This window comes from Chenopodium album, chromosome 20 (assembly GCF_948465745.1).
Source record: "Chenopodium album chromosome 20, dcCheAlbu1.1, whole genome shotgun sequence".
Taxonomy (NCBI): domain Eukaryota; kingdom Viridiplantae; phylum Streptophyta; class Magnoliopsida; order Caryophyllales; family Amaranthaceae; genus Chenopodium; species Chenopodium album.
This window is the reverse complement of record NC_137853.1, coordinates 35,971,258-35,995,446: the sequence shown is the minus strand read 5'-3', so window position 1 is coordinate 35,995,446 and position 24,189 is coordinate 35,971,258. Positions and strand designations below refer to the sequence as shown.

The following is a 24,189-nucleotide window of genomic DNA, read 5'->3' as shown; positions in this document are numbered from 1 at the left end:
TAATAACCACAAAGAAATGTAACACATGCACTATTCATATTCATGCATCCTACTTTATCTGAAAGAATGATTTAGGTTATAAAATCCCTTTTGTTTTCTTCTACTAACACCACTTGAATTTAAATCTAGTAAAAGAATATGCCCCATAATTCACTAACCATCTAGCACAACACAATTAAGGAGATATTCCTTTTAAGTAGGAGTGAGCCCTAGTTTATTACGCTCAAAAACAAAATTTAAAAATTTGTTTATCAAGTTAAAATCGCAAATAAATTAACAAAAAAGTTTAGTCAAAATGATATATCAGTAATTAAATGAATGATTATGGATCCATATTTATTAAAAAAAAAATAAATAAATAAAATTATCACTACAAGAAAAATGTCTTTTCGTAGCGATTGTACATTCGCTACAATATGCAAGTATGTTTGTGAAATAATTAAGGAAGTCGTATCATTTTACAATCGCCATGGTTCGTTTTCCCATATAAAATCGATACGGAAAACATAATAATACATATCCACACTATTTTTACACATTTATATAATTTTGAGAAATTGTATCATTTACAATCGCCACTAAATCCCAAAAATCGATAAGAAAAGCCTTTTCAACACTAGATATATAAATATTGTTTGACATAGAATACATAAAATATGTCATAGCTTCTTGGTGAAACATTTACTATAAGAGTTTGAGGTTGCATGTTTGAATCTTATAAAGATCATATGCATGCTTTATTTTATTTTTTTTTTTAAAGAAAATGAGTTCAACATTTATATCGATTGTAATCGCTACAATAATCACCACGATTGGACGTAGTTTTTCGTATCGATTATTGAGGCCAACCCCAGCGATATTGAAAACCACTACTAAAGGCTAAGGCAACAGGGTATATTGTATCGAATGACCATTCGTTGGGAAAGGTTTTTGTTGCAATTACAATTGATATTAAAGGTTAAAATAATCGCTACGAAAAGGTTATTTTCTTGTAGTGTATCGATTTATTTACAGTTTTGACATTTGATAATTAACAAAAATCAAATAATTAACTAGTAATTTCTCTTTGAAGTAGTTCTCATCTAATTTTTGTATTTTATATTTAGAGCCAATTTTTTATTGCCTAAATTTATCAACAACGTTAATCACTGTAATTTTATTTTTTTAGAATCTTCTTTCTAAATTGTTTAAATATTCTTTCCTCTCTATGCTTCTACTTTATTTATAGCTAAAAGATTGGATCAAAATATAATATAATATGGATAAACTATCCCTTACAATAAATAGTATACCCACTCAGCAAACACTTTACTTTAAATGGATCAACCCACCTTACAACTAGGCATGTTGTCTCTCTATCTGTTTTTGATAATTGATATTGATATAGATTTATAGGATTATGCGAAGTATCTAATTATGCTGCTTGTGACTTTAGAGTTTGCTACTGTATTATCGATACCAAGTAGTATAACTTTTGTGATCAACTTTTCAAAGTTACAATTAAACAACTACATAACGTATGATACACCATCTCTTATTTTATGCTTTTGTTCAAATTAAACTGTGAGAGAACCTAATTTGATAATCCGGTAAAACTTTCTCCTTAACTACAAAAAAAAAAAAAAAAAAAAAAAAAACCTATTATATGTTCCTAAAACATCAAAGCATATAGAATACATCTTTTTATTTGTCAATGCTCAATCTCATTTGCCTGTTTCAATACTAAATGTGAGTTTCAACACAACACATGCAAAAGTTGTACACATTTTCTTTATATCCAACTTCAATATAGCTTGTGGGTGCAAACTGCAAAGTCGATGGCATAGCTAGTGTAGTAGTGTGGACTTCAAATGTTCCAACTTGGCTAGAATGCAAGTGTCTTTCTGGGTTTTTTTTGTAGTGTAGTATGTTGGTACTCTACATATATATATATATATATATATATATATATATATATATATATATATATATATATATATATATATATATATATAGAGGAAGGCTCATGTAAGAACCCTCCTCTATATAAGAACTCAATCTTATATAAGAACCAATCTCAGCCCTTTATTAGTTTTGATCTAACCATCTAAAATGATCCTTTAGTAATGGCATTTCTGTAATTTTGAGAATTTCGTATTTAGAACATAGAAAAAAAAATTTAGAACATAGAAAAAAAATTTAGAACATAAGTAGAAAAAGTTTAGAACATAAGCAGAAAATTTTAGAACATAAGTAGAAAAAGTTTAGAACATAAGCAAAAAATTTTAGAACATAAGAAAAATAATTTGAAAGATAGCAAAAATTTAGAACATAAACAATCAAAAAAGTTAGAACATAAGAAAAAATAATTTAGAACATAAGTTGAAAAAAATAATCGTAGTATGGGTAAAAATTAATAACATAATCTGAAAAAAAAATAATTTTAAACATAGAAAATATTTAGAACATAAGCTGAAAAAATAATTTTGAACATAGGAACAAATTTAGCACATAATCTAAAAACAATTTAAAACATTAAAAATAATTTGGAACATAAGTAGAAAAAATTTAGAATATAGGAAAAACTTTAGAACATAAGCTGAAAAAATAAGTTAGAACATAGAAAAAAAATTTAGAACATAAGCTAAAAAAATAATTTAGAACATAGGAACAAATTTAAAACATAATCTAAAAAACAATTTAGAACATTGGAAAAATTTTGGAACATAAGTTTTTTCGAAATATAGGAAAAACTTTAGAACATAAGTTGAAAAAAATTTAGAACATAGGAAAAAGTTTAGAACATAATTAGGGTTCTTACATAAGAAAAGGTTCTTATATAAGGTGGGGTTCTTACCGGATCCCTCGTACATATATATATATATATATATGTATGAGATTTATATCCCTAAAAATATTTGTTTGCATATATTCTCTCATTAATTTTGTCTACAACTAAAAAGATTCTCTAAACATGCTAGTTGCGAGTGTTAGCCACCATAATATCTACAAGTTACAATGGATGAGACATCAAAAAATTAATCATTGAAAGTGACAACCTATGTGTTATCAAATCGGTTGAAATTTGGCAAACTCCATGTAAAATTGATACCGCGAATATCATTGTACTCCGTACATTGTAATTTTCTCAATTATCATTTTTTTTTTTTGAATTTAATGATGCAATAGATCGAATTTCTTCTACCTTATGTTAGAGAAGTTACCAAATATTTTTTTCTTACCAGTACCTTTTGTTAAAAATGCAATTAATTTTAATTAATATTTTTTTTTTTTGGTGAAATTTTAATTAATATTAAAGGCACTATACTCCAAAAAACAAAAAAATTAAAAAGTTGGCGCAGATGAAGGACTAGTAGTACGGATTGGTACGTTTAAGCGTAGTTTGGATGAGACAAAATTCATGTGGGTGTAGATAAATTTGATAGCCTGGCATTTGCATAATTTGGATGGGTTTATGAGTGGAGGCAAATCTTTCCCTCTTTCTCTTTTATATGCAACCAAACAGATATTATGTCTAACTAAAGACATAAGCCACATGACCATCAATGTTCCCTTCAATTATTATTGGATCTTTTGGTATTTGTGTAGTTGGATTCATGTTTTTTCAGATTCTATTCTCTATATAATCGTGTTGTCTAGGTAATCACTTGTGAGTTTTATCTTCTAAAGTTCCAATAGAATTACAAAATGGAAGACTTCTATGTCATTTGGTAGAGTTGTTTGGATGGGAATGTACTTTATGTTGCGGAAATTAAAGTCCCTATTCGTAGGGCAAATCGAAAATTCTTTCTTATTTTTACTCATTTCAAAGAAAAAAAATGGTGTACGTAAGACAATACGTCATAATAATAAGATAAGTCTCAAGAAAATTAAAAAGTAAGAGCATGTTCACATTTACTTAACATCAGTTCAGTTCAGCTCCTAACTTCCTTCTCTCATAAAATATTTATTTCAGCTCCAATCAGTTCAGTTCAGCTCCAATCAGTTCAGTTCAGCTCCTTACTTCCTTCTCTCATAAAATATTCATTTCAGCTTAGTTCAGTTCAGCTCCAATCAGTTCAGTTCAGTTCAGTTCACCTCAGTTCAGTAAATGTGAAAGCTTAATATGAGTATACTCAAATAACATAACTTCACGAAATAAGAGATTTCGTTTATCATAGGTTCGGGCAATGATTGAAAATTATGGAATAAAAAATTACTAAAATTTGAAAATTATATAATTTTCAAATTTATATTGTCTACAAATTTACAATGATCTTTTAGTAGTTTTAACACAAAATTATGGTTGGTTTGAACATCCTTATTCTATCTTCAAACTTACTTGCAGAACAAATAGTGTGTTATGATATTAGCTTGCATTCCTACAATTGTTGTGAACTTTATCATCAATCATATTTTTAACTCTAACATTTCAAATTAACTTTTAAACACTTGTGATTTTTCACCAACACTTGTTTTAGAGTTACTCTAATGCTACTATAAAAATTATTGTATATATTACCAACTAATAGAACACCTTGAATCTAATTGAAGAAATTTTGTACATAGTCCAATTAATAGATTTTGAATATAATCATATTACCCTTTAGCAAAATTAAAACTAAACACGATGAAAATTTAAAATATGATACAATATAATTATGATAATCAAATATGCTCCGTATTACTTAAGAGCATAAACAACAAAATATATTCAAAAGAAGAATAAGTAAGTAGCAGTACTCATCGTTTATATCTTCTAGTAGACTAAAAAGTCAAATCAACAATATTCGGTTCACATTATTTACTTATTGATTTTATATCTTTAGAATTAAATTTAGTAAAATATATGAGTTTATTGTCCATAAATTGTAAATAGCTATTGTTGAGCATAATTATATTAATATAAACTTATATGAATTAAAAAAAAGTATATTTGAATCTAAATTATTTTGAACAGGACTAATGTGGGTTTATAACATCATTTAAATTTAAACTTGATTAATGTTAGGCCAGTTTGAAAATGTTTTTGGATTTTGAATAGGTTTAGGTTTTTGAACAATCTAAAAATTCATATTTAGTTAAAATTTTATGCTCCTCCGATTTTGCCTGGCTCCAAAATAGCGGGCTTAAGCACGATTTTTGAGCCTGAAGTTGGCCCTAATAATTTAAATCTTGTCACAAAGAGAATACATAATTTAGTTATTGTTATACATAGTGGTAGACATGAGATAATTAATTTTATCTAAACTTGTCGTTGAACTTAAATTCATTGTTATAATAAAGAATAACAATGAACTTTTTTCTAATCTTATTTTTGTACAATTATTTTTCTTAAATCTATTTCAATTATTTTTAAATTATTTGACTTAGATTCAAACATGGTAAATAACCTAAAGCAGGCATGACCTTATTGAAAGTAAAGGGAGAAATAATAAAATTAGAAAAAGATTAGGCAAATTACTTCAATGTAAAGGTGAAAATATATCGAGATAATGTCATTTGTTTCAAACATATTCCAACAATTGTCGCATCACAAAATTTTACAAATATAGCAACGGTTTGTTTAAAAATTTTAAATATCTCTTTTCATATTGTAAATATCTGATATTCTATCACTAATATTTTTTAAATTTCTTTTTCATTTGAAATTTGTGTGTAATGTGCCATGTTGTCGAAATGAAAGAAATGTACTATACTAAGGGCTTGTTTTCATTGACTAAACTCAGCTGAACTCAACTGAATTGAACTCAGCTGAATTGAACTGAACTCAGCTGAACTGAACTGAAATAAAATGAATATTTTATAAGAGAAGGAAATTAGGAGCTGAACTGAACTGAACTGAACTCAACTCAACTCAGCTGAATTGAACTGAAATGAAATGAATATTTTATAAGAGAAGAAAATTAGGAGCTGAACTGAACTGAATTTCAACGTAAGAGAACAGGCCCTAATATAAACAAGTCATAGTACAAATGATAAATTTTTTTAAAAACGTAACCCAAAACATTAAAATTACGGATTTTGACAATAAAAATGATAAATACTACGTATTACACAATCGACCACCGCGACGACAATCGACCGATGGTGCACATGACTAAGGATTACATGAGAACAAGAAATCACAAAAAGATTATAGTATAAGAGATTTCATCTGGTACGACATGAAATATTGTATGAAACACCTGTAGAAAGATCACATAAATATAATCACATAAATCCACGGCTTAAACATTAATTTATAATTACATGTAATTAATTAATTGATTATGGTTGGACTAATGACTGTTATGAGTGCCGTTTTGTACGGAATCTAAACACCTCATATGTCATTTTTGACAGTAGTCACAGTACTTTATATTGACCCTTTGTCATTAAAATATTTGATTAAAATTAAAAGGTTAGGTAAACTAACAACAATTTCCCTCCTGCCACTCTAAAAAAAAGGCACAATATTTAGCAACCCTTTCCTATTTAATTTAACAATTTCCTTGTTGTCCTCTTATTTTAAAAATAGAATCCGATAGTATTTTTGATAACTCGATTTATATTTGAGTTGAGTTTTCAAGTTTTAACGGGTTTTAACAAAATAAAATATCGATACAATAAGGAAAGAAAAATAATTCAAGTGAAGTGTAATCAATCAATTAGGCCATTTATTGAATAAGGCTGGAAGCACATGGCTTTTGGTAGGTTTATAACTTTTATTTAGCAATTTCTAAATTAATTTTTGGCTTTTCCCACTTTTTTTTTTTAATTAATCATATTTATTATTAAAATAAACAAAAAAAGAAAGAAAAATTAGCAGAATTTTTTTTTTAAAAAACATGAAATTAGTATATTTATAAGTGAGGAGAGAGAAAGACCCATATTATGATTTGATGTTATCAACTGTTACTGCTTCGTTTCCACTTCTTTGGAATTTGGGTTATCTCACTTGTTATCTGGGTATACTGCCTTCTTCCTTCCAAACCCTACCTGATCCTTGAAAATCTCATTTTTTTTTTTTAATTATAATTATAATTGGTTTATATATAATTTTATCATACCTAACAATTTTATAGCTTTCTTATAGTTTTCATGGTCTTTTTGTTTGCAGCTTTCTTTATGGTTATGATCTGTAAATTAAGTTTTTAGTCCAAAAATAAAGGGTGAAGTTAAGTTTTGAGTTCAGAAAAAATGGCTGAAAAGTCTGAAGTTTTGGAAGCAGTGCTGAAAGAAGCTGTTGATTTGGTAATGGATCTGTTTTTTTAATTTTTATTTTTGATGGGTATTTATGGTTTATTATTTTTGCTCAAAATTTTAAAATCTTTTTTGCTCATTTTGTTGGTTATTTATTAAAATTTTTTTTGGAAAAATTTGTGGGTGCAGGAGAATATACCTCTGGAAGAGGTCTTTGAGAATCTAAGATGTAGCAAAGAGGGGCTTACAAGTGATGCTGCAGAAGAAAGATTAACAATTTTTGGTCCCAATAAACTTGAGGAGAAAAGGGTAAGATTCTTGTTGTTTTTTTGCCATTTTTAGTAAATCATTTTTTTCATATTAATTATATATAATTTGAGTTTTATAGTACAATTCTGCTGAATTATGATGATTATTTTTGATAATATTATGGATTATGTTGCTATTAGTTAATGTGTAATGTTGTGGATATTTACTCATGATTATGAATTATGGGTGTGGTTTAGGAGAGCAAATTCTTGAAGTTTTTGGGGTTTATGTGGAACCCTTTATCATGGGTTATGGAAGCTGCAGCTATTATGGCAATTGCTCTTGCTAATGGAGGGGTGAGAATTTCTTAATTTGCTTGGTGTACTGCTTAGAAAAATTTATTTTTTTCGGAATCGTGATTTGTACCTTCTAAATTGATCAGGGTAAGCCTCCTGATTGGCAAGATTTTGTGGGTATTATTACATTGTTGGTGATTAACTCGACAATTAGCTTTATCGAAGAGAATAATGCTGGTAATGCAGCCGCCGCCCTCATGGCTCGTTTAGCTCCTAAAGCTAAGGTACTCGCTAGGCTACTTGTTTATCATCAAACAATATCCGTTTATTGAGTATGTTCTTATATTAAGTTGCAACAATTGCTATGTAAAGGTCTTACGAAATGGAAGGTGGAGTGAGGAAGATGCAGCAGTATTGGTTCCTGGTGACATTATTAGTATCAAACTAGGGGACATAGTTCCAGCAGATGCTCGTCTTATGGACGGAGATCCTTTGAAGATTGACCAGGTAGGCTTATTGGTGATGTTATTGAAAGTATAGAATATTGTTAGATGATAATTTAGTTGCAATTAGTAACTGGAAGCTGTAATGGTTGCAGTCCTCATTGACGGGAGAGTCCCTTCCTGTTACTAAAGGCCCGGGGGATGGTGTATACTCTGGTTCTACTTGCAAACAAGGAGAAATTGAAGCTATAGTCATTGCAACTGGTGTGCACACCTTTTTCGGAAAGGCAGCTCACCTTGTAGATTCCACTAATCAAGTTGGTCATTTCCAACAGGCAAGTGCAACAAATATGATGTGTTTCTTTTGTTATTGATAGTTTGTCATTTGTGATTAGCATTTTATCACCATTGCCCTTTTTATAATTGTGGTGATGCTGAAATGTGGTGCAATTGTGTAGGTTTTAACGGCAATAGGGAACTTTTGTATCTGTTCTATTGCTGTTGGAATGCTAGTTGAAATCATTGTCATGTATCCTATTCAACACCGTGCATATCGCCCTGGAATTGACAATTTGCTTGTTCTTCTCATTGGAGGAATTCCTATTGCCATGCCCACTGTTCTATCAGTCACAATGGCAATCGGATCACATCGCCTTGCCCAGCAGGTTGGTTTTCCCTAGCACGTGATATTTATATTGACTAGTTTTACAGCTTTACTGCAGTCCTATGCTAAAATTATGCAATGAAACTGCAGGGTGCCATTACAAAGAGAATGACTGCAATAGAAGAGATGGCTGGTATGGATGTTCTTTGCAGTGATAAAACTGGAACTTTGACATTGAACAAGCTCACAGTAGACAAAAACCTGATCGAGGCAAGTTCTGTAGCCTCTGTTGCTTTATTTAAAAACCCATCATGGTTCATGCTATTCATATTCAATGAAATGCTGAAACCTGTTGCAGGTATTTGCCAAAGGAGTGGATGCAGATACTGTTGTGCTGATGGCTGCTCAAGCCTCCAGGATAGAAAACCAGGATGCAATAGATGCTGCAATAGTTGGCATGCTGGCTGATCCAAAAGAGGTTGATTTATTGATCTCATGTTGTGCTTGTTTTATTCCTTTGCTTCTTCTGCACTTTGTGTGCTAATATTATCACTTTTTACAGGCTCGGGCTGGCATTCAAGAGGTTCACTTTCTACCTTTCAACCCCACTGACAAAAGAACAGCATTGACTTACATTGACAGGGATGGTAAAATGCATAGGGTCAGCAAGGGTGCTCCGGAGCAGGTATGTTAGTAAAGTCCTTTTTTTCCTTATAACAAGTACTATATGTTGTTTTGTGACACACATCATAAATTTTTTTTTTTATTGCATTTCAGATTTTGAATCTGGCTCACAATAAGTCAGACATTGAACGAAGAGTTCATGCTGTTATAGACAAGTTTGCTGAACGAGGCTTGCGTTCACTTGCTGTTGCATACCAGGTGATTTTCTATCCTTTACGAATTTTTTTTTTCCAAAAGGGATACCTAATTATTTTTGAAAAATTACGAACAGTTTTTAATACTCTGTACATGCTCTTTCAGGAAGTTCCAGAGGGGAGGAAAGAGAGTCCTGGAAGTCCATGGCAATTTATTGGCCTCATGCCTCTCTTTGATCCACCAAGACATGACAGTGCAGATACTATAAGGAGAGCTTTGAATCTTGGAGTAAGTGTGAAAATGATAACTGGTAAGTTTGTCTAAACTCAACACTCTGTAAGAACATTCTTTTTGAGCCTTTGGGGTGTGTGCACTAGAAGCTAATGCAAATGTCATTGCCACAATGGCTGAAATTTTATCAGGTGATCAGCTGGCAATTGGAAAGGAAACTGGTCGTCGTTTGGGTATGGGTACTAACATGTACCCTTCATCGTCTTTACTTGGGCAGAGTAAGGATGATTCAATTACTTCTTTACCCATTGATGATCTGATTGAAAAAGCGGACGGGTTTGCTGGTGTTTTCCCTGGTAATTTACTACTATTATTGCAACCACATTAAAGCCTCTTCCATTTATGTTCATTTTTGGGCAGATTATCTGCATGTTGGATTTATCGGCATATGTTTGTGGCTTTTTGACATTTTAAAATTAATCCAGAGCATAAATATGAAATTGTCAAGCGATTGCAAGCTCGGAAACATATTTGTGGAATGACTGGTGATGGAGTGAATGATGCCCCGGCTCTTAAGAAGGCTGATATTGGGATAGCTGTTGCTGATGCAACTGATGCTGCTCGCAGTGCTTCAGATATTGTTCTTACTGAGCCTGGTCTTAGTGTTATTATTAGTGCTGTTTTGACTAGTCGAGCAATCTTCCAGAGAATGAAAAATTATACAGTAAGTTTTTTCTTGGAAAAGGAAGACTGTGTAAATATTTTCTTCACATTGTGTGGTCTATTCGATAAGGAGGCAGTAGTTACTTAAATGGCACTTTAAATTTCTGTGGCTTTACGTTTCTTCTTTCCTGCCTTGCAGATTTATGCTGTTTCTATTACCATTCGTATTGTGGTAAGTTACTGTCTGCGTTTTGAGAGATTTGTTGTACAGTCCCTGTGGCTGGTATATATGTGATTAATTCACAGCTATTCTCTTACAGTTTTCCTTCTTTAATGACAGCTTGGCTTCATGCTGTTGGCTCTTATATGGAAGTTCGATTTTCCACCCTTCATGGTTCTTATTATTGCCATTCTCAATGATGGTATGCTTTTGCTTTTGTTTTATGTGTTCTCATGTGTCATTTTCTCTCTATCTGATTCCTCCCCTCATAACTATTGACAAGTTATCATTTGTAGTTCATTATAGATGTTAATATTACCTTTATATCTCATTTTATATTTTATCAATCTTTAACTAGAAGATGCAAACCCTGTGTTGTTGATATATAGAGGCTTATAGTTGGTAATGACATTTTAGAAGACCTTTAATCATGAAACTGCTGGAGTAAATTCTTTGCTTGGGTTCTATCTAGATACTCTGCTTACCATTGTAGAACAGGAGCATGGAATACTGGCTTCTCATCTATTTGCCAATTGTATTGAGTTTTGTGCTAGTGCACTTTCTAATCTACATTATCCTGGGTGGTTTGAGAAAAAAGGGAAGAAATACCCTACCCCTACGCATCTGTAAGAAGAAAAACTGACAATTAATTCCCACCTCTCCAGTACTACTGATGAATACTCCTTTTTCCCTATCAGAGGAAGGAATGATTACTTTGTTCCAAAAGCACTTTGATGACTTTCGAAACTGTGATCCTTTTCTGTGGAAGTTTATACCTTGTTCCTAAAATCAATTGTTCCATTAAAGAGCTTCTCAAATATAAGTGGCGTAAATTTCTTGCTGATTGATTATGATTTTGGCCTTCAGGTACCATTATGACCATATCAAAGGATAGGGTGAAGCCATCTCCTATGCCAGACAGCTGGAAGCTCTCTGAGATTTTTGCCACTGGAATTGTCATTGGCAGTTACTTAGCTATGATGACAGTGATATTTTTCTGGGCAGCATATGAGACTGATTTCTTTCCGGTATGTGGTGATGCTTTGAGTTTGACTGAACAAAGTGTTGAATTTCTACCTTTTTCTCTGATAATTGTTTATTTGTGTAGTTGCATCCATATTTCTGCACTGAGTTTTCATAGCTCATTAAGTTGACTAAGTTTCCTGGCCATTCTGCAGAAAACGTTTGGGGTTTCACACTTAAACAGACAATCAGCTATGACTGAAAGTGCACGTTCGGTTATCACGCACAAGCTTGCATCTGCTATATATCTTCAAGTCAGCACAATTAGTCAGGCTCTTATTTTTGTTACTCGATCTCGAAGTTGGTCATTTGTCGAGCGTCCTGGTCTATTTCTAGTTGGTGCTTTCATAATCGCCCAGCTGGTAAGTAACTTTTATGTCATAATGCTCATTTCTAGGCTGACTGACTTTTAAAGTTCATTTGCTTTGATTCCTAGATTAGATCTTAATTCAGCATTTCGACGTTGCAGGTTGCTACTTTGATTGCGGTATATGCAAATTGGGCCTTTGCTGCGATTGAAGGGATTGGTTGGGGTTGGGCTGGTGTCATTTGGCTATACAACCTCATCTTCTACATTCCACTTGATTTTGTCAAATTCTTCATCCGCTATGTATTGAGTGGAAGAGCTTGGGATCTTGTTATTGAACAAAGGGTATGGTTGCAGCAAGTTATTGCTGGTGTAAACTTTGAAAAGTGTTATTTTTACTTGTGCAGTTACTAACTGTTTTCTCTGTATTTGCAGATTGCCTTCACCAAAAAGAAAGATTTTGGAAAGGAAGAACGTGAGCTTAAGTGGGCACATGCACAAAGAACTCTCCACGGACTACAAGCACCAGAAGCGAAGATGTTCACCGACCGAACAAGCTACCATGAACTCAATCAAATGGCTGAAGAGGCCAAGAGAAGAGCTGAAATGGCTAGGTAACCTTTCTTGTGCAGAAGAATGTTATAGACTGTTCCCTCGTTTTCTTTTTCTGTTTTCAGAATTCTGTGGTTTTGGGATGCCCTAAATTTCATTTTTCCTAGATAGTAAAAAGATACATGAAAAAATTGGTACTAAACCACACTTTATATGTGAAGAAAAAAAAAAAAGATTTTGACCCCAAACCAGAACTTTGCTGCGCGCCCTTGTGCATATAATGGAGATATACATATTCTCTTCTGCTCACTTGAACTTGCCTTGTTGCAGGTTAAGGGAACTTCTTACTCTGAAAGGGCATGTGGATTCAGTGGTGAAACTAAAGGGGCTCGACATCGAGACTATCCAGGGATCATACACTGTCTGAGGTTAAAACCATGTGGTTATACAATAGCGTTAAGTATAAAGTGCTGAGCGTAAAGATTAGTACAGCATGTAGTTGTGAGTTAGTCTTTTTTTTTTTTTTTTATTAATTTTTTTTTCTTTTAAAAACAACTTATTTGTGTAAACATGCTTTTGCTATTTTGAAATGAAAAGTTCTCATGGGTGGTTCTTGCCATCCATTTCCAATTCATGGTCTTCTCTACACTGGTGTTGCAATATGCAATTATGGCTTATAACATAATCGTACAAGCTATTATAGTCGGGCTGCCTTAGATTTGTCGTCGTCCTTGAAGTTCCATTGCCATTGGTACGTAAGTAGTACTTCGTATATAAATGTCACTAACATCTGTTTAATTAACTAACAAGGTTATTTTATACTCAAAAGGAACTTATTTGTGATTTGGAAGATCACTAACATCTCTTAGAAGTTACAAGACTTGACAACACCGATCTTCATTAGACCCAATTAAACTGTAACATAACTAAAGTTACATGACATAATTTGCAATTCAGGTATAGAATGAGTGTATATTCATCATTAAAATGGTTAAGCAAAACAGAAAGAACGGTAAAAGCATCATTGCATCAGCATTTGATTTAGTTTAGTCTGTTTTTTTCATCTTTTGACATTGTAAGTGCATTTGTGGTGGATAACACTAGCCTATTTTCTAATAATGTTAAGATGCTTGTTTGTGCACGATTATTCCTGAAGCAGAATGTTCTTTGATACTTATGTTAGAATGCTATAACTTTCAAAGCTGTTTTTTCGAGAGTGGAATACGTCTACTTTCAGACGAGTAGTCCGACTAATCACCTAACACTACGGTAACTAACAAGGTGCGAAATGTATCAAGTCTAACAATAATTTGTCACTAATTGGCATTTAGAACTTTTCGTCCACTGTTATTAGTCGTATAAACAGACCCTTTTTTCGTTTCAAACGTTTTTGTGGTTTCTAGTTTTATTATTGTCCAAAGATTGTATAGATTTCAAGTTTTTAAAAGTCATGCTTTATTTTTGGATTGTTTTCTTGTGATTGATAGCACTTGTCTTTTGACTCTTTTCTATCTATTCCATCCATTTCTTCCACATTTTGTAATCTGTAGCATGTGGAACAAGACATGTACAAAATTGGTTGTTAAAGCCAAAACTGCAGTAATTGTCCCTTGCCATTTTCTCTACTAGAGGAGTAGGAGGTTTGGGACCATCTTTACCTTTGTTTTGTCGTCGCTCGCCCTCATATCTAATTATTCTAAGTAGTACATGGATCACAATAATGCAACTTCATCCCCAAACGTATGTTTTACGCTTACCAAACATGTTGTTATGTTAAGACATCATATAATTATACAAGTATATACGAAGTACTAAAGTAAAAATGTAACAGAAATTTCTTGTTTCTGCATTTTATTACTGTGAAAATCATACAGCTCCCTTTTGAGACTCACTAAGCTCTACACATCCAATAGGCTCTACATCTATTTTCTTGGCGTTTTCGCTACTGCCTTTGTACTTAAACCATTTAGCACAGACAAGGAAATAAGCAAAATTGAAGGTACATAGTGCAGCTATCAGGTAATAGAAGTAATCTAATTTCCCTTTGTTAAGATCCTCGTCTAACCAATCTCCTGATGCGCCTTTCTTTGTTGTTCTATGAACTATGGAGATCAGAAAACTGCTCAAGTAGCTAGACATTCCGATGCCTAAAAAGAAGATGGATCCAGCAATGCTCCTCATGTTCTCCGGAAACTGTTTGTAGTAGAACTCTACTTGTCCGATTGCCATGAATGCTTCAGCAAATCCTGCTATGCCTAAAGGAAAAACCAGCCAAAAACTTGACATTGAAGAAATCTCTCCTTTTCTTGGGAGATTTCCGAGTGTTGGTTGTGTAAGAGCAAGGTTCCTGCGATGACTTTCTACTAACCCTGCCACAAGCATGGTTAGAATAGATAATATTATTCCGATTCCCATCCTTTGAAGGATTGTTATTCCACCCTCTTTTCCCCTGATTTTTTCGAGGAATGGGACTAGTACTCGATCATAGATTGGGATCCAAACAGTGAGGCTTATCATCATGAAAACAATGTAGGATGAAGCTGGAATTTGGAAATTTGTTTTTCCAAGGCGTCTATTTGATTGAAGTGCTTGGAATATCACGTACGTGTGCATTTGCACAACAGGAACATGATATATTATGGCTGATGCCCATATGGGTAACACTCTTAGTACACATTTCAACTCTTCTACCTGCTGCATCGTGCAGAGTTTCCAGGCGTCTACTGCTGAACCATCCGGTTTAATTTGGTCTTCAGGGGTTATAATCGCGGCTTTCTCAAGAAATCTGTAAAAGATTTCATTACATTTTCAGTAGGTGTAACACAATATCTATTCAAAATCTAAACAATGCTGTCAACTTTCTAATCTAGTCCTTTTTCGTGAACATACACGTCGATTAATAGTTTAGAAGAGTTTCTACCTGAACTGATTTGTGTGAGATAACTTGGAATTGATAGAATCAGAAGGCAAATATTTGAGCAGAGAACCAAACTGATGAGAATCCGGGTGCTTCAGTTTTCGTTTTCTGACTGCAGCAACGAAAACCTGAACTAAATTCACCATTGGACTACCTTGGGGCTTAACCTTCACATAGATGTTCGAACCCATGAAAAACAGTACACAAGCTAATAACATAAGAGCCGCGGGAATGGCTAACCCAATACTCCAACTCACATTGGACTGCACATAAACTATCAGTGTCAGAGACACCATTTGTGCAAAAGTGTAAGTGAAGAAGTACCAATTGAAAAAACTGTTGATCCCTCGCTTTCCTGATTCTGTATTTGGGTTGAACTGATCAGCCCCGAAGGCTAAGTTACACGGCCTTATGCCTGCTGCTCCTACTATCAGTAGTCCGAACCCCATCAGCAAAAATGCTAACTGCCCTTGTGATGGTCCATTGCAGACTTTTGCTTCGTCGCCACAAGGTGATGGATGAAGTTTCTTGATTACTGCTGTTAGGTCTATCACAAGTAATCCCTGAAAAAAGTTTGCAGAAAGTAAGATTTTGCTGTTTGAAAGAGTTTTTTCTTAGTTTGAGTTTTCTGTTGTTCGAATAATCTGCTAAATCATTGCTAGTTTTAGTATCTTTCAAGATATGAAACTCTGAAACTTGAAAATGAAGCAGCAAAAAACAGGAACTAAAACATCCTAAATTTGATGTGTTGAGTTTGTTCAGTATCTCTGTCAGTTATGAGATTTCGGAAATTGTATACCGTATGATATAAGCTGCGTAACCAACCTTAAGTTAGTCATACGTATATTTCTTTACTACTTATGTTAATTTTGTAAAATGACTGCAGAAATTTAAACAAACTGAGAACTCTGCAGTTTTAGGAGTGAAAGGTAAGCTGCAAGCATAATCTGACACTAAATCCTGCTATATTGCTGTACTATTGCACCTTAGTTCAACTGTGGTCTTTGAACATGAAAATACTGACTGATAAGACTATGCAAGAGACAGATAAAAGTACCAAAAACGAGGCAATCGTAGCGAATCCCAAGGTGGTGTACCGGCCAAAATAAGTATCAGAAAGGAAAGCACCTAACAGAGTTGCAAAGTTGGTGGTACCATTGAAGACAGTGATCAAAGTTGTTGCTGTTATAGTCTTCATGTTAAAAACTGTTGTTAAGTACACCAACAAGTTGGACAAGGTACCAATTGCCCCAAGCTTCTCAAATGTCTCATTTCCTGAAATATTTGTACACGATTAGTTCGATTATTACTTGTGATTATAGTAGTATGAACAAAAATCGCGGTATATTCTTACCTATGATGAAAGGCATGGCCTTTAATCCTTTGTAGTTGAACTTTGGCTTTTCATTATCTACAACTGTTTTAGGTTCTTCCATGGCTGTTCCTAGGATTATGTTGTTTCTTTTGTTTTTGATAATGTTCATAGTGCTTTGAGTGAGCTCTTTATAAGTCAGAAATATTGGTGCTAAGTTTAATTATTGAAGGCTCTTTGATATAAGGTTTACCTACCTTGACCTCTTTCCAAAAAGAGAATTGGACCTTTTTTTTTAAAAAAAAATGTGCTATATGTCACCTCATTTTGCTCTATAATTTTTTCAAATTGTACGATATTGTATCGGTGGGTTAAAATATGTCATACGGACAACAACTAAAACCTTTAAGTTTTAAATTGAAGTCCTGAATTAAACTTATTTGAAATTATAAACTCAGACTTTAGCTTATATGAACTTATAAAATTCCGAATATGACTGGATTTAGAGTATGGTAGGACGGAGTATGACACTTCTATTCCTTGGACTAGAAAACAACTATCCCTACCTTGTTTCTTGGGGTTCATACAATAAAATCCCCTGCATCTAGGAGTGCCACATTATCATGGTCACAACCACACATCAAATATCATTCTCAACGGATTTTCCACAATTAAGGGGTTAAACTAAACTGAATTGAATCGATGTTCTTTATACTCCGTAATAGAAAACAAAGTTTCTAATATGATTGATTTGAGAGTACGTCGAGTAGGACATTTTTAGTTTTACAAGATTGACTAGACGTCAGCTTGCCATTCCTACCATACTTCTTTGCGCTCACACTATGAAAATGTTGCTTGAAAACGATACGAGTACTAGAGTCATCACCGTGACAGCCGAAATGCAAATGTCATGTTATATTGTTAATGGTATTTTATGCTGTCAAACAAAATCTTAAGAATCTTAAATAGTATATTAAATTGGTTTAAATAAAGTTTAAGATATCATATAGCATCATATATTTGTGTATAATTCAGTTCACCTTTCTCACTTTCTGTTGTGTTCTAGATTTCTAGTATCAAGGTTGGCAATCACTTACTGATTAATGAGCATTCACTATCAAACGAGATAAACGTACATTTCATGATTAAAACATGAAATAGTGGTTTTAAAAAAAGAAAAAAACAAAAGTTTTAAATTAAAAAAGCGCTTTTGAATAATGTTAAAAGGCGTTTTAAGGGTGTCAGCAAGGCAAGATAACATGGCGTAGATGATATTAACTTTTAAATAAAGTTGATGGATTTTGAATAAAGATTGTGCTAGCGTGTCACTTATCACTTTTATTTAGGTATAAGTAATTCACTGATGTTTATTTAAGACTTTACCGACTAAATTAATTGAACGTCCGCAATTAGAAGCTCATTCTCTAGTGTTCTAGGCTCTAGCTGGAGATGACTATCACATAAATCAATTCATGCAGACTATTTATATGACCGTATAGGCTGATAGTGACTTCTCAATCCTATTATGCCGCTTTTGATTTATCTTCTCACGCGGCCTAGCCTTGTGGTTGAATGCTTTGTTACGCTTCTTTGGTACATTGCATTTTCTGTCTCTTAGCCAGTAATGGTCTTTGAGCAGCTTGGATGGTTCTCTTTGATTTTTGCTTCCTCCTCCCCTTCGAAATAATGAATTACGATAAGATTTGGAAGTTCAAATGTACGCAATACAATCAATGATCTTAGATCGAGTGAAACATGTTTTACTAGTGTTAAAGTGTTAAACACATGATACATCACAACTAAAACGAGTTTTGGGTTTCATGATCATCAAATTGTCACCTATTATTCTGTTAACAATATTGTTTATAATAATGTACAACTGATTATACCTTGTGCATGTTATAATCATTATTATTTATTCAATCATGTAGTTCATCACTCTTGTACGTACATGAGCAAAAATTCTATCTTAATTGTGTCGGTGAATATTCTCCGTGTGAGAGACACCCCCTTGCATTGGTTCCACCTTCTCCTTTGGTTACAATCTCTTTCTTCTAAAACAAAACCTAAAGTATCTTACATCCCCTCAACAAACAAAAAGTTAAAGGAATTTAATGGGATATTCCATCAAATTTTTGTTCCTATTTAATTAAATTGACAACTACTAGTAATTTATACAGTATATGGAGACGAATTTCTCATTGATAATTATCTTTTTGCGGTTGATTATACGTTTCTATGGTCCCCAAAGTTTTCATAGCCTTTAATTGTGGGAAGTGCGCATTAAATTTAAATAAATCACCTATTGCCATTAACAAGATAGTATCTATCTATCATCTTAAGATGATAAGATTCCAACTTTCTGAAAAACAATTCAAGTTATGTTACGCTTAGTGACACCACTATTAATTATTTTTTGGTCCCCATGTCATGTGTTGCTATAGTGGTAAAAAAGACGCATTTTCGTGGTGCAAAATCATAGTACTAGATATTACTTGAAAGACTCTATCGGTGAATTTTCTTAGCTTCAATTCAGATCAAAATATATTTTATCCGCCAAAATTTCATTTTTATCATTTGAAAAATCTTTATATTGTATGGATTTATATGAGGCTATGAGCTACTCATATGATCGAGCTTACTTTAATTGAATTTAGCTGAATACGTACTCGTTACTTTTTCTGAGTGATCGAGCTTTTTAGTTGAGGATTGAATTTTGGTGGAGCCTATTCCTGAACATTTTTTTCTAGGTTTCAAAAATAATAATAAAGTCAAAGCTTTGATCTTGGAATTGTAGGGATTGTAAATTTGTAATCATTCATTTTTCGCATCATTTGATTTACAACACACAAAAAGTGTAACATCATAAGATTGAACTTAGAGAGCCTTGAGAACCTCTTACTCTCTTTACTTGAGTACAAATTAGAAGAACAAGAACTAAAGATTATGCATTAAGATGACATTTATAATTAAACTAAGCCACTAATTAAGCTAGTACTTGTAGTATGTTCTTCTATGTTCAAACAAGAGGTATTTCGGATTTGATTTCATCTAAACTTTCATCACTAGAGGTACTAATACTTTCTCTATACCTATACCACTTTGAACACACCAAAAAATAGAAAAGATTAGCAAACTGTAAGCAAGCAATGACATAATAAAAATAATCTAGCCTTGCTTTGTTCAAATCCTCATTCAACCAACTTCCACTCTTCGAGTTCCTACTCATCTTATCAACAACAGACTGCAGGAAACTGCTTAGGTAACTCGAAACAGCCATCCCACAGAACAAGAACGCGCCACCAATGCTTCTCATATTCTCCGGGAACTGCTTATAGTAAAACTCAACAAGCGAGATCATTGCAAATGCTTCTGACAGTCCTGAGAGTACTAATGGAAGCACCAACCACATTGCTGGGAGTGATGATATGACACCTCTTTGAGGATCGACTCCAAGACTCGACTTAGTCAGAGCCACTACTCTTCTTCTGTGCTCAACTAGCCCGAAAACAACAAGGGTAATAATATTGAGACCAATACCAATTCCTAGTTTCTGCAGGACTGTAATCCCATTTTCTTTTCCTGTCATTTTTCTGAGTTTCGGAACTACGATTCTGTCATAGACAGGTATCCAGATTGTCATGGCTAGCATGGAGAATATGGAGTAGGACGCGGCTGGAATCTTGAAGTTAGTCCCTCCTAGGCTTCTGTTGGACTGTAAGGCTTGGAATACGACGTAGTTTCCTGTCGTTACCATGGATATAGTGTAGAAAACTCCAGAAATCCAGATGGGAAATACTCTGATTACACATTTTACTTGTTCTATATGCTGTATAGGACTGAGTTTCCAGGGATTTGCTGCTGATCCTTCGGGATTAAGTTTGTCTTCGTCTGTTATAATAGCTGCTTTGTCAAGGCATCTACAAAGCACAGAAAAAACAATGTCAGATTAGTTAATTGTAACGGTGGCTATTGCAACTAACAATGCCAGTTACTAAAAGTCATTTTTCGCCAGCTACTAATAATTTTGTTACTTTAGGATTGGCGGCAGTTTTTTTCCAGACATCTAAAAATAGTATAAAGTATAACTGTTAAACGGTTATACCTGAATTGATCAGAATGAGGGAACTTGGAGTTGATAGACTGATCAGGAACATGATCAAACAAGGAGAGGGAAGGCTTTTCGGGCAACTCCAAGCCGCGTTTCTTAAAAGCAGCCACGGTGACCTGCACCACACTCACAAGGGGACTACCTTGAGGCTTAACCATAACATACATCTTAGTCCCCAAGAAGAACAACGCACACGAAAGAAACATGAAAAAAGCCGGTATTGCAAGGCCTATACCCCAGCTAACATCAGTCTGAATGTACACAACCAAGGTTACAGAGATCATGATTGCGAATGTAAGCGTGAAGTAGTACCAATTGAAGAAGCTGCTGATCCCTCGTTTACCCGATTCAGTTTCCGGGTCAAATTGATCTGCTCCGAAAGCTAAGTTACATGGCCTAATTCCCCCTGCTCCAATGATCAAAAATGCTAATCCTCCTAGCAAAAATGCTAGCTGCCCTGTTGTTGCTCCTACGCAATTTTCGCCTGTAGCGCAGTGTGGAGGGTGTAACGATGGTACTACTGCTGTGAATGTTAGGAATAACATTCCCTACAAATAAAATTGACATATGTTAACTTCCTATAATTTTCTCGGAATGAAAATAATATATTTCTTAATTTCAACCAAACGATTAGACCACTTAAAATGTGTTACGTGTATGAGTAAAGTAACGTAAGTTACCAAGAATGAGGCGATGCTAGCGAACCCCAAGGTCTTGTACCGGCCAAAGTAGGTGTCACAAAGGTAAGCACCAAGGAGGGTTGCCAAATTGGCTGATCCATTGAAGATGTTAAGAATATTTGTAGCATTCATCCTATTCATGTTAAATACTGTGGTTAAATACACCAACAAATTGTGTGATGTTCCTATTGTTCCTAGCTTTTCAAACGTCTCATTTCCTGCATAAATGCACAACAATTTATAAACTATATTAGCATCAATTTTTTTTGTGAATAATTAACTAAAAATAACAACAATTTTATTGTTCATGTTTACTTTCCTCGACCCTGTGATGTCACATTCACAATGTTCAACTCGTACCACTGGACCAAGACAAGATCGAGAAATCATAACTACTTGTATATACTCCCTTCATTTTTTAGTACTAGCTAATATAAGTGTTCTTTAAGAAAAAATGAAAGATATTTTTTCCATTGTAAATCATAGATGATAATCTTCCTACATTTATTGTGATTAATGAATTGAATTTGCATAAATTTTGGAATAATCATGAGATTTGAAATATATGTTAACTTTTCACAATTTTATAAAATGGTGTTTGCTAAACAAATTACAAGCTAACTCAAGCTAAAAATTAGTATTCCTTTCGTCTCTAAAAGTTTTGTTTGTTTTAATCTTATTAGAGACAATCACCGTCCAAATAAGAAGAGCTTTTAAAGACCGAAAAAGTATTATAAAAGAGAAAAAAGGTGAGGGTATGACATAGGTACCTATAACAAATGGCATGGCTTTGACACCACTATACACAATTTTCTTCTTGTTATTCTCCTCCATGCTTTCTTTCTTGTCAATCTCCATATTATTGCAACCTAGCAATGAATGAAAAAGAATTCTTTTTATTTTTTTTATTTTTATATATACTATATGATTTTTGGGAGATGAGAGTGTTAGGAAATATTAATTTCGAAATACTTTTGTTTGAAAATGTAGATCGGTTTATATAGATGGGGAAAATGAACAAGTATCCTGAAATTTATTCTGACATTAATGTTTGCTGTCACTTTGTAGCAACTAGAGACTAATAATGTGGTGTATATGATTTATCTAACTTTTGATAAAACGGAGTAGTTTCCAATTGGAATTTGTCATTTCCAATATAATGGTCCACAATAATGCATGCATGATTGATGTATGATGTACACAAGTTTAGGGCCTCTTCTCCTCCGCTTAAGTTGAATTTAGTTCAATCCAGTTCACTTCACTTCACTTTAGTTCCGTTCAGTTCCTAATATACTCCTCTCATAAAATATTCAGTTCAATCCAGTTCAATTCATTTCAGCTCCAATTAGCTCAGTTCAGCTCAGTGAATTAGAACAGGCCCTAAGTACTCCGTTTGGTTTTTAAAATATGTTCCATTTTGAATTTTAATAATTTTATAAATTGCTGTATTAAGAGGGTAAGTAGATCTGTTACTTAACATGTGTGGTTGTATATAAATTATAAAGTAGGAAGAAATCGTGATTACCATGGTAACAATCGTTTAGAAACAACTTGAAAAGTAACGTGAGACAATCTTTACAAAAAATGGGGAATTAATATAAATTAGTTAAAACATCACAATTAATGCAAGAATTCAAATTTTATTTTGTTCTTGCGTACAGCAATTTACAATAATGCATTATGCATATGAATGATATTATGTAAATGAGGAATTCCTGCCTATAGGATGAACACATATACACGCTTTTTGATGTCTTATCAATCAAAATATCATAATTTGGACAAATTATAATAAATCCATCATGTATTTTGTGAATGACAAATTCCTGCATCCTGCCTTTGTTTAAATCAATTAATCATAGTACAAGGCTCTTGTTATCGACATACATGGAAAACTCCAACCATTATCTACCTAATTAAGAATACTTTTATTATTGTTAATTAATTAATTTGGTCAAGAATATGATTAAATGTACAGTACAATTGGGTATGATGATCTCTCACTCATCACTTAATGTTTGGCAGCTGCATATAAGTATTTTTTTCGTTTTTGATTGCCGAGTGAAGTACCATGATATTTTAGGAGATGAGGCCAGAGGATAAAAAGATAAACGAGGAGCTCATGTGACGAGGAGAAAGATAGAAAGAATCATTGTCCAAGTAAAGTAATATTTCAAACAAAACAGAAAAGGTACAAAGTTACAAACTTATTTATGTAATACTATATCACTATAATATGATCGAGAAATTGAGAATCAAAATGTATTGGGTGAGCCAGTTTTATCATGCATCTGATATATCCAATAACTTAAAACATGTATCTATAATCATAAGATAAGCTAAGAATGTTCAAAAACTTATACCTGTCGTCTTACCATGCATGATGAGTATACTCGTATAATACTTTCTTGATCATCATTGAGAATACATGCAAAAGTAAGGGTTTGTTCTCATACAATTATTTTCAATTCAGTTCAGTTCAGCTCTAATAAGTTCAGTTCAATTCAGTTTAGTTCAGCTCGATCATTTCAGTCAATGAGAACAGACGCTAAGACTAGTCAACTGGATGGAAGAATAAAATTGAGAAGCTCGTGTCTC

The 24,189-nt window shown here is 33.2% G+C and overlaps 3 protein-coding genes across 3 annotated transcripts; 1 reads left to right on the top strand and 2 right to left on the bottom strand.

Moving 5' to 3' along the window:
- The first annotated feature begins 6,782 nt into the window (after positions 1 to 6,782).
- On the top strand, positions 6,783 to 13,201 carry LOC145596655 (ATPase 11, plasma membrane-type-like). Its single transcript, XM_081652873.1, has 22 exons — positions 6,783 to 6,930; positions 7,082 to 7,215; positions 7,354 to 7,473; positions 7,671 to 7,769; positions 7,856 to 7,993; positions 8,082 to 8,216; positions 8,308 to 8,487; positions 8,611 to 8,817; positions 8,907 to 9,026; positions 9,115 to 9,234; positions 9,319 to 9,441; positions 9,534 to 9,638; positions 9,741 to 9,885; positions 9,998 to 10,162; positions 10,292 to 10,530; positions 10,669 to 10,701; positions 10,810 to 10,891; positions 11,557 to 11,717; positions 11,868 to 12,074; positions 12,182 to 12,364; positions 12,455 to 12,633; positions 12,902 to 13,201. The coding sequence occupies exons 2-22, from the start codon at positions 7,162 to 7,164 to the stop codon at positions 12,996 to 12,998; spliced, it is 2,892 nt and encodes a 963-aa protein (XP_081508999.1). The 5' UTR covers positions 6,783 to 6,930; positions 7,082 to 7,161; the 3' UTR covers positions 12,999 to 13,201.
- Positions 13,202 to 14,392: 1,191 nt separating this feature from the next.
- Positions 14,393 to 17,099, bottom strand: LOC145596658 (protein NRT1/ PTR FAMILY 2.9-like). The gene is made up of 4 exons (XM_081652877.1): positions 16,843 to 17,099; positions 16,546 to 16,763; positions 15,492 to 16,051; positions 14,393 to 15,356 (listed from the first exon to the last, which is right to left on the bottom strand). The coding sequence occupies exons 1-4, from the start codon at positions 16,970 to 16,972 to the stop codon at positions 14,438 to 14,440; spliced, it is 1,827 nt and encodes a 608-aa protein (XP_081509003.1). The 5' UTR covers positions 16,973 to 17,099; the 3' UTR covers positions 14,393 to 14,437.
- A 2,588-nt stretch (positions 17,100 to 19,687) lies between these two features.
- LOC145598395 (protein NRT1/ PTR FAMILY 2.11-like) lies at positions 19,688 to 22,564 on the bottom strand. Its single transcript, XM_081654742.1, has 4 exons — positions 22,362 to 22,564; positions 21,592 to 21,809; positions 20,906 to 21,459; positions 19,688 to 20,720 (listed from the first exon to the last, which is right to left on the bottom strand). Exons 1-4 carry the CDS (start codon positions 22,447 to 22,449, stop codon positions 19,820 to 19,822), a joined length of 1,761 nt encoding a protein of 586 aa, XP_081510868.1. The 5' UTR covers positions 22,450 to 22,564; the 3' UTR covers positions 19,688 to 19,819.
- Positions 22,565 to 24,189: the final 1,625 nt, after the last annotated feature.

What these genes read in the sequence shown, in the direction of transcription:
- LOC145596655 (XM_081652873.1), top strand. Translation starts at nt 7,162, where the DNA reads ATGGCTGAAAAGTCTGAAGTTTTGGAAGCAGTGCTGAAAGAAGCTGTT. An exon ending in AAGTTGGTCATTTCCAACAG is followed by an intron (nt 8,488 to 8,610) that starts GCAAGTGCAACA and finishes GCAATTGTGTAG; the next exon opens with GTTTTAACGGCAATAGGGAA. An exon ending in ATCTTGTTATTGAACAAAGG is followed by an intron (nt 12,365 to 12,454) that starts GTATGGTTGCAG and finishes CTGTATTTGCAG; the next exon opens with ATTGCCTTCACCAAAAAGAA.
- LOC145598395 (XM_081654742.1), bottom strand. Translation starts at nt 22,449, where the DNA reads ATGGAGATTGACAAGAAAGAAAGCATGGAGGAGAATAACAAGAAGAAA. An exon ending in AGCCATGCCATTTGTTATAG is followed by an intron (nt 21,810 to 22,361) that starts GTACCTATGTCA and finishes GCATTTATGCAG; the next exon opens with GAAATGAGACGTTTGAAAAG. An exon ending in CTAGCATCGCCTCATTCTTG is followed by an intron (nt 21,460 to 21,591) that starts GTAACTTACGTT and finishes TTTTATTTGTAG; the next exon opens with GGAATGTTATTCCTAACATT.
- LOC145596658 (XM_081652877.1), bottom strand. Translation starts at nt 16,972, where the DNA reads ATGAACATTATCAAAAACAAAAGAAACAACATAATCCTAGGAACAGCC. An exon ending in GGCCATGCCTTTCATCATAG is followed by an intron (nt 16,764 to 16,842) that starts GTAAGAATATAC and finishes CAAATATTTCAG; the next exon opens with GAAATGAGACATTTGAGAAG. An exon ending in TCTCACACAAATCAGTTCAG is followed by an intron (nt 15,357 to 15,491) that starts GTAGAAACTCTT and finishes AATCTTTTACAG; the next exon opens with ATTTCTTGAGAAAGCCGCGA.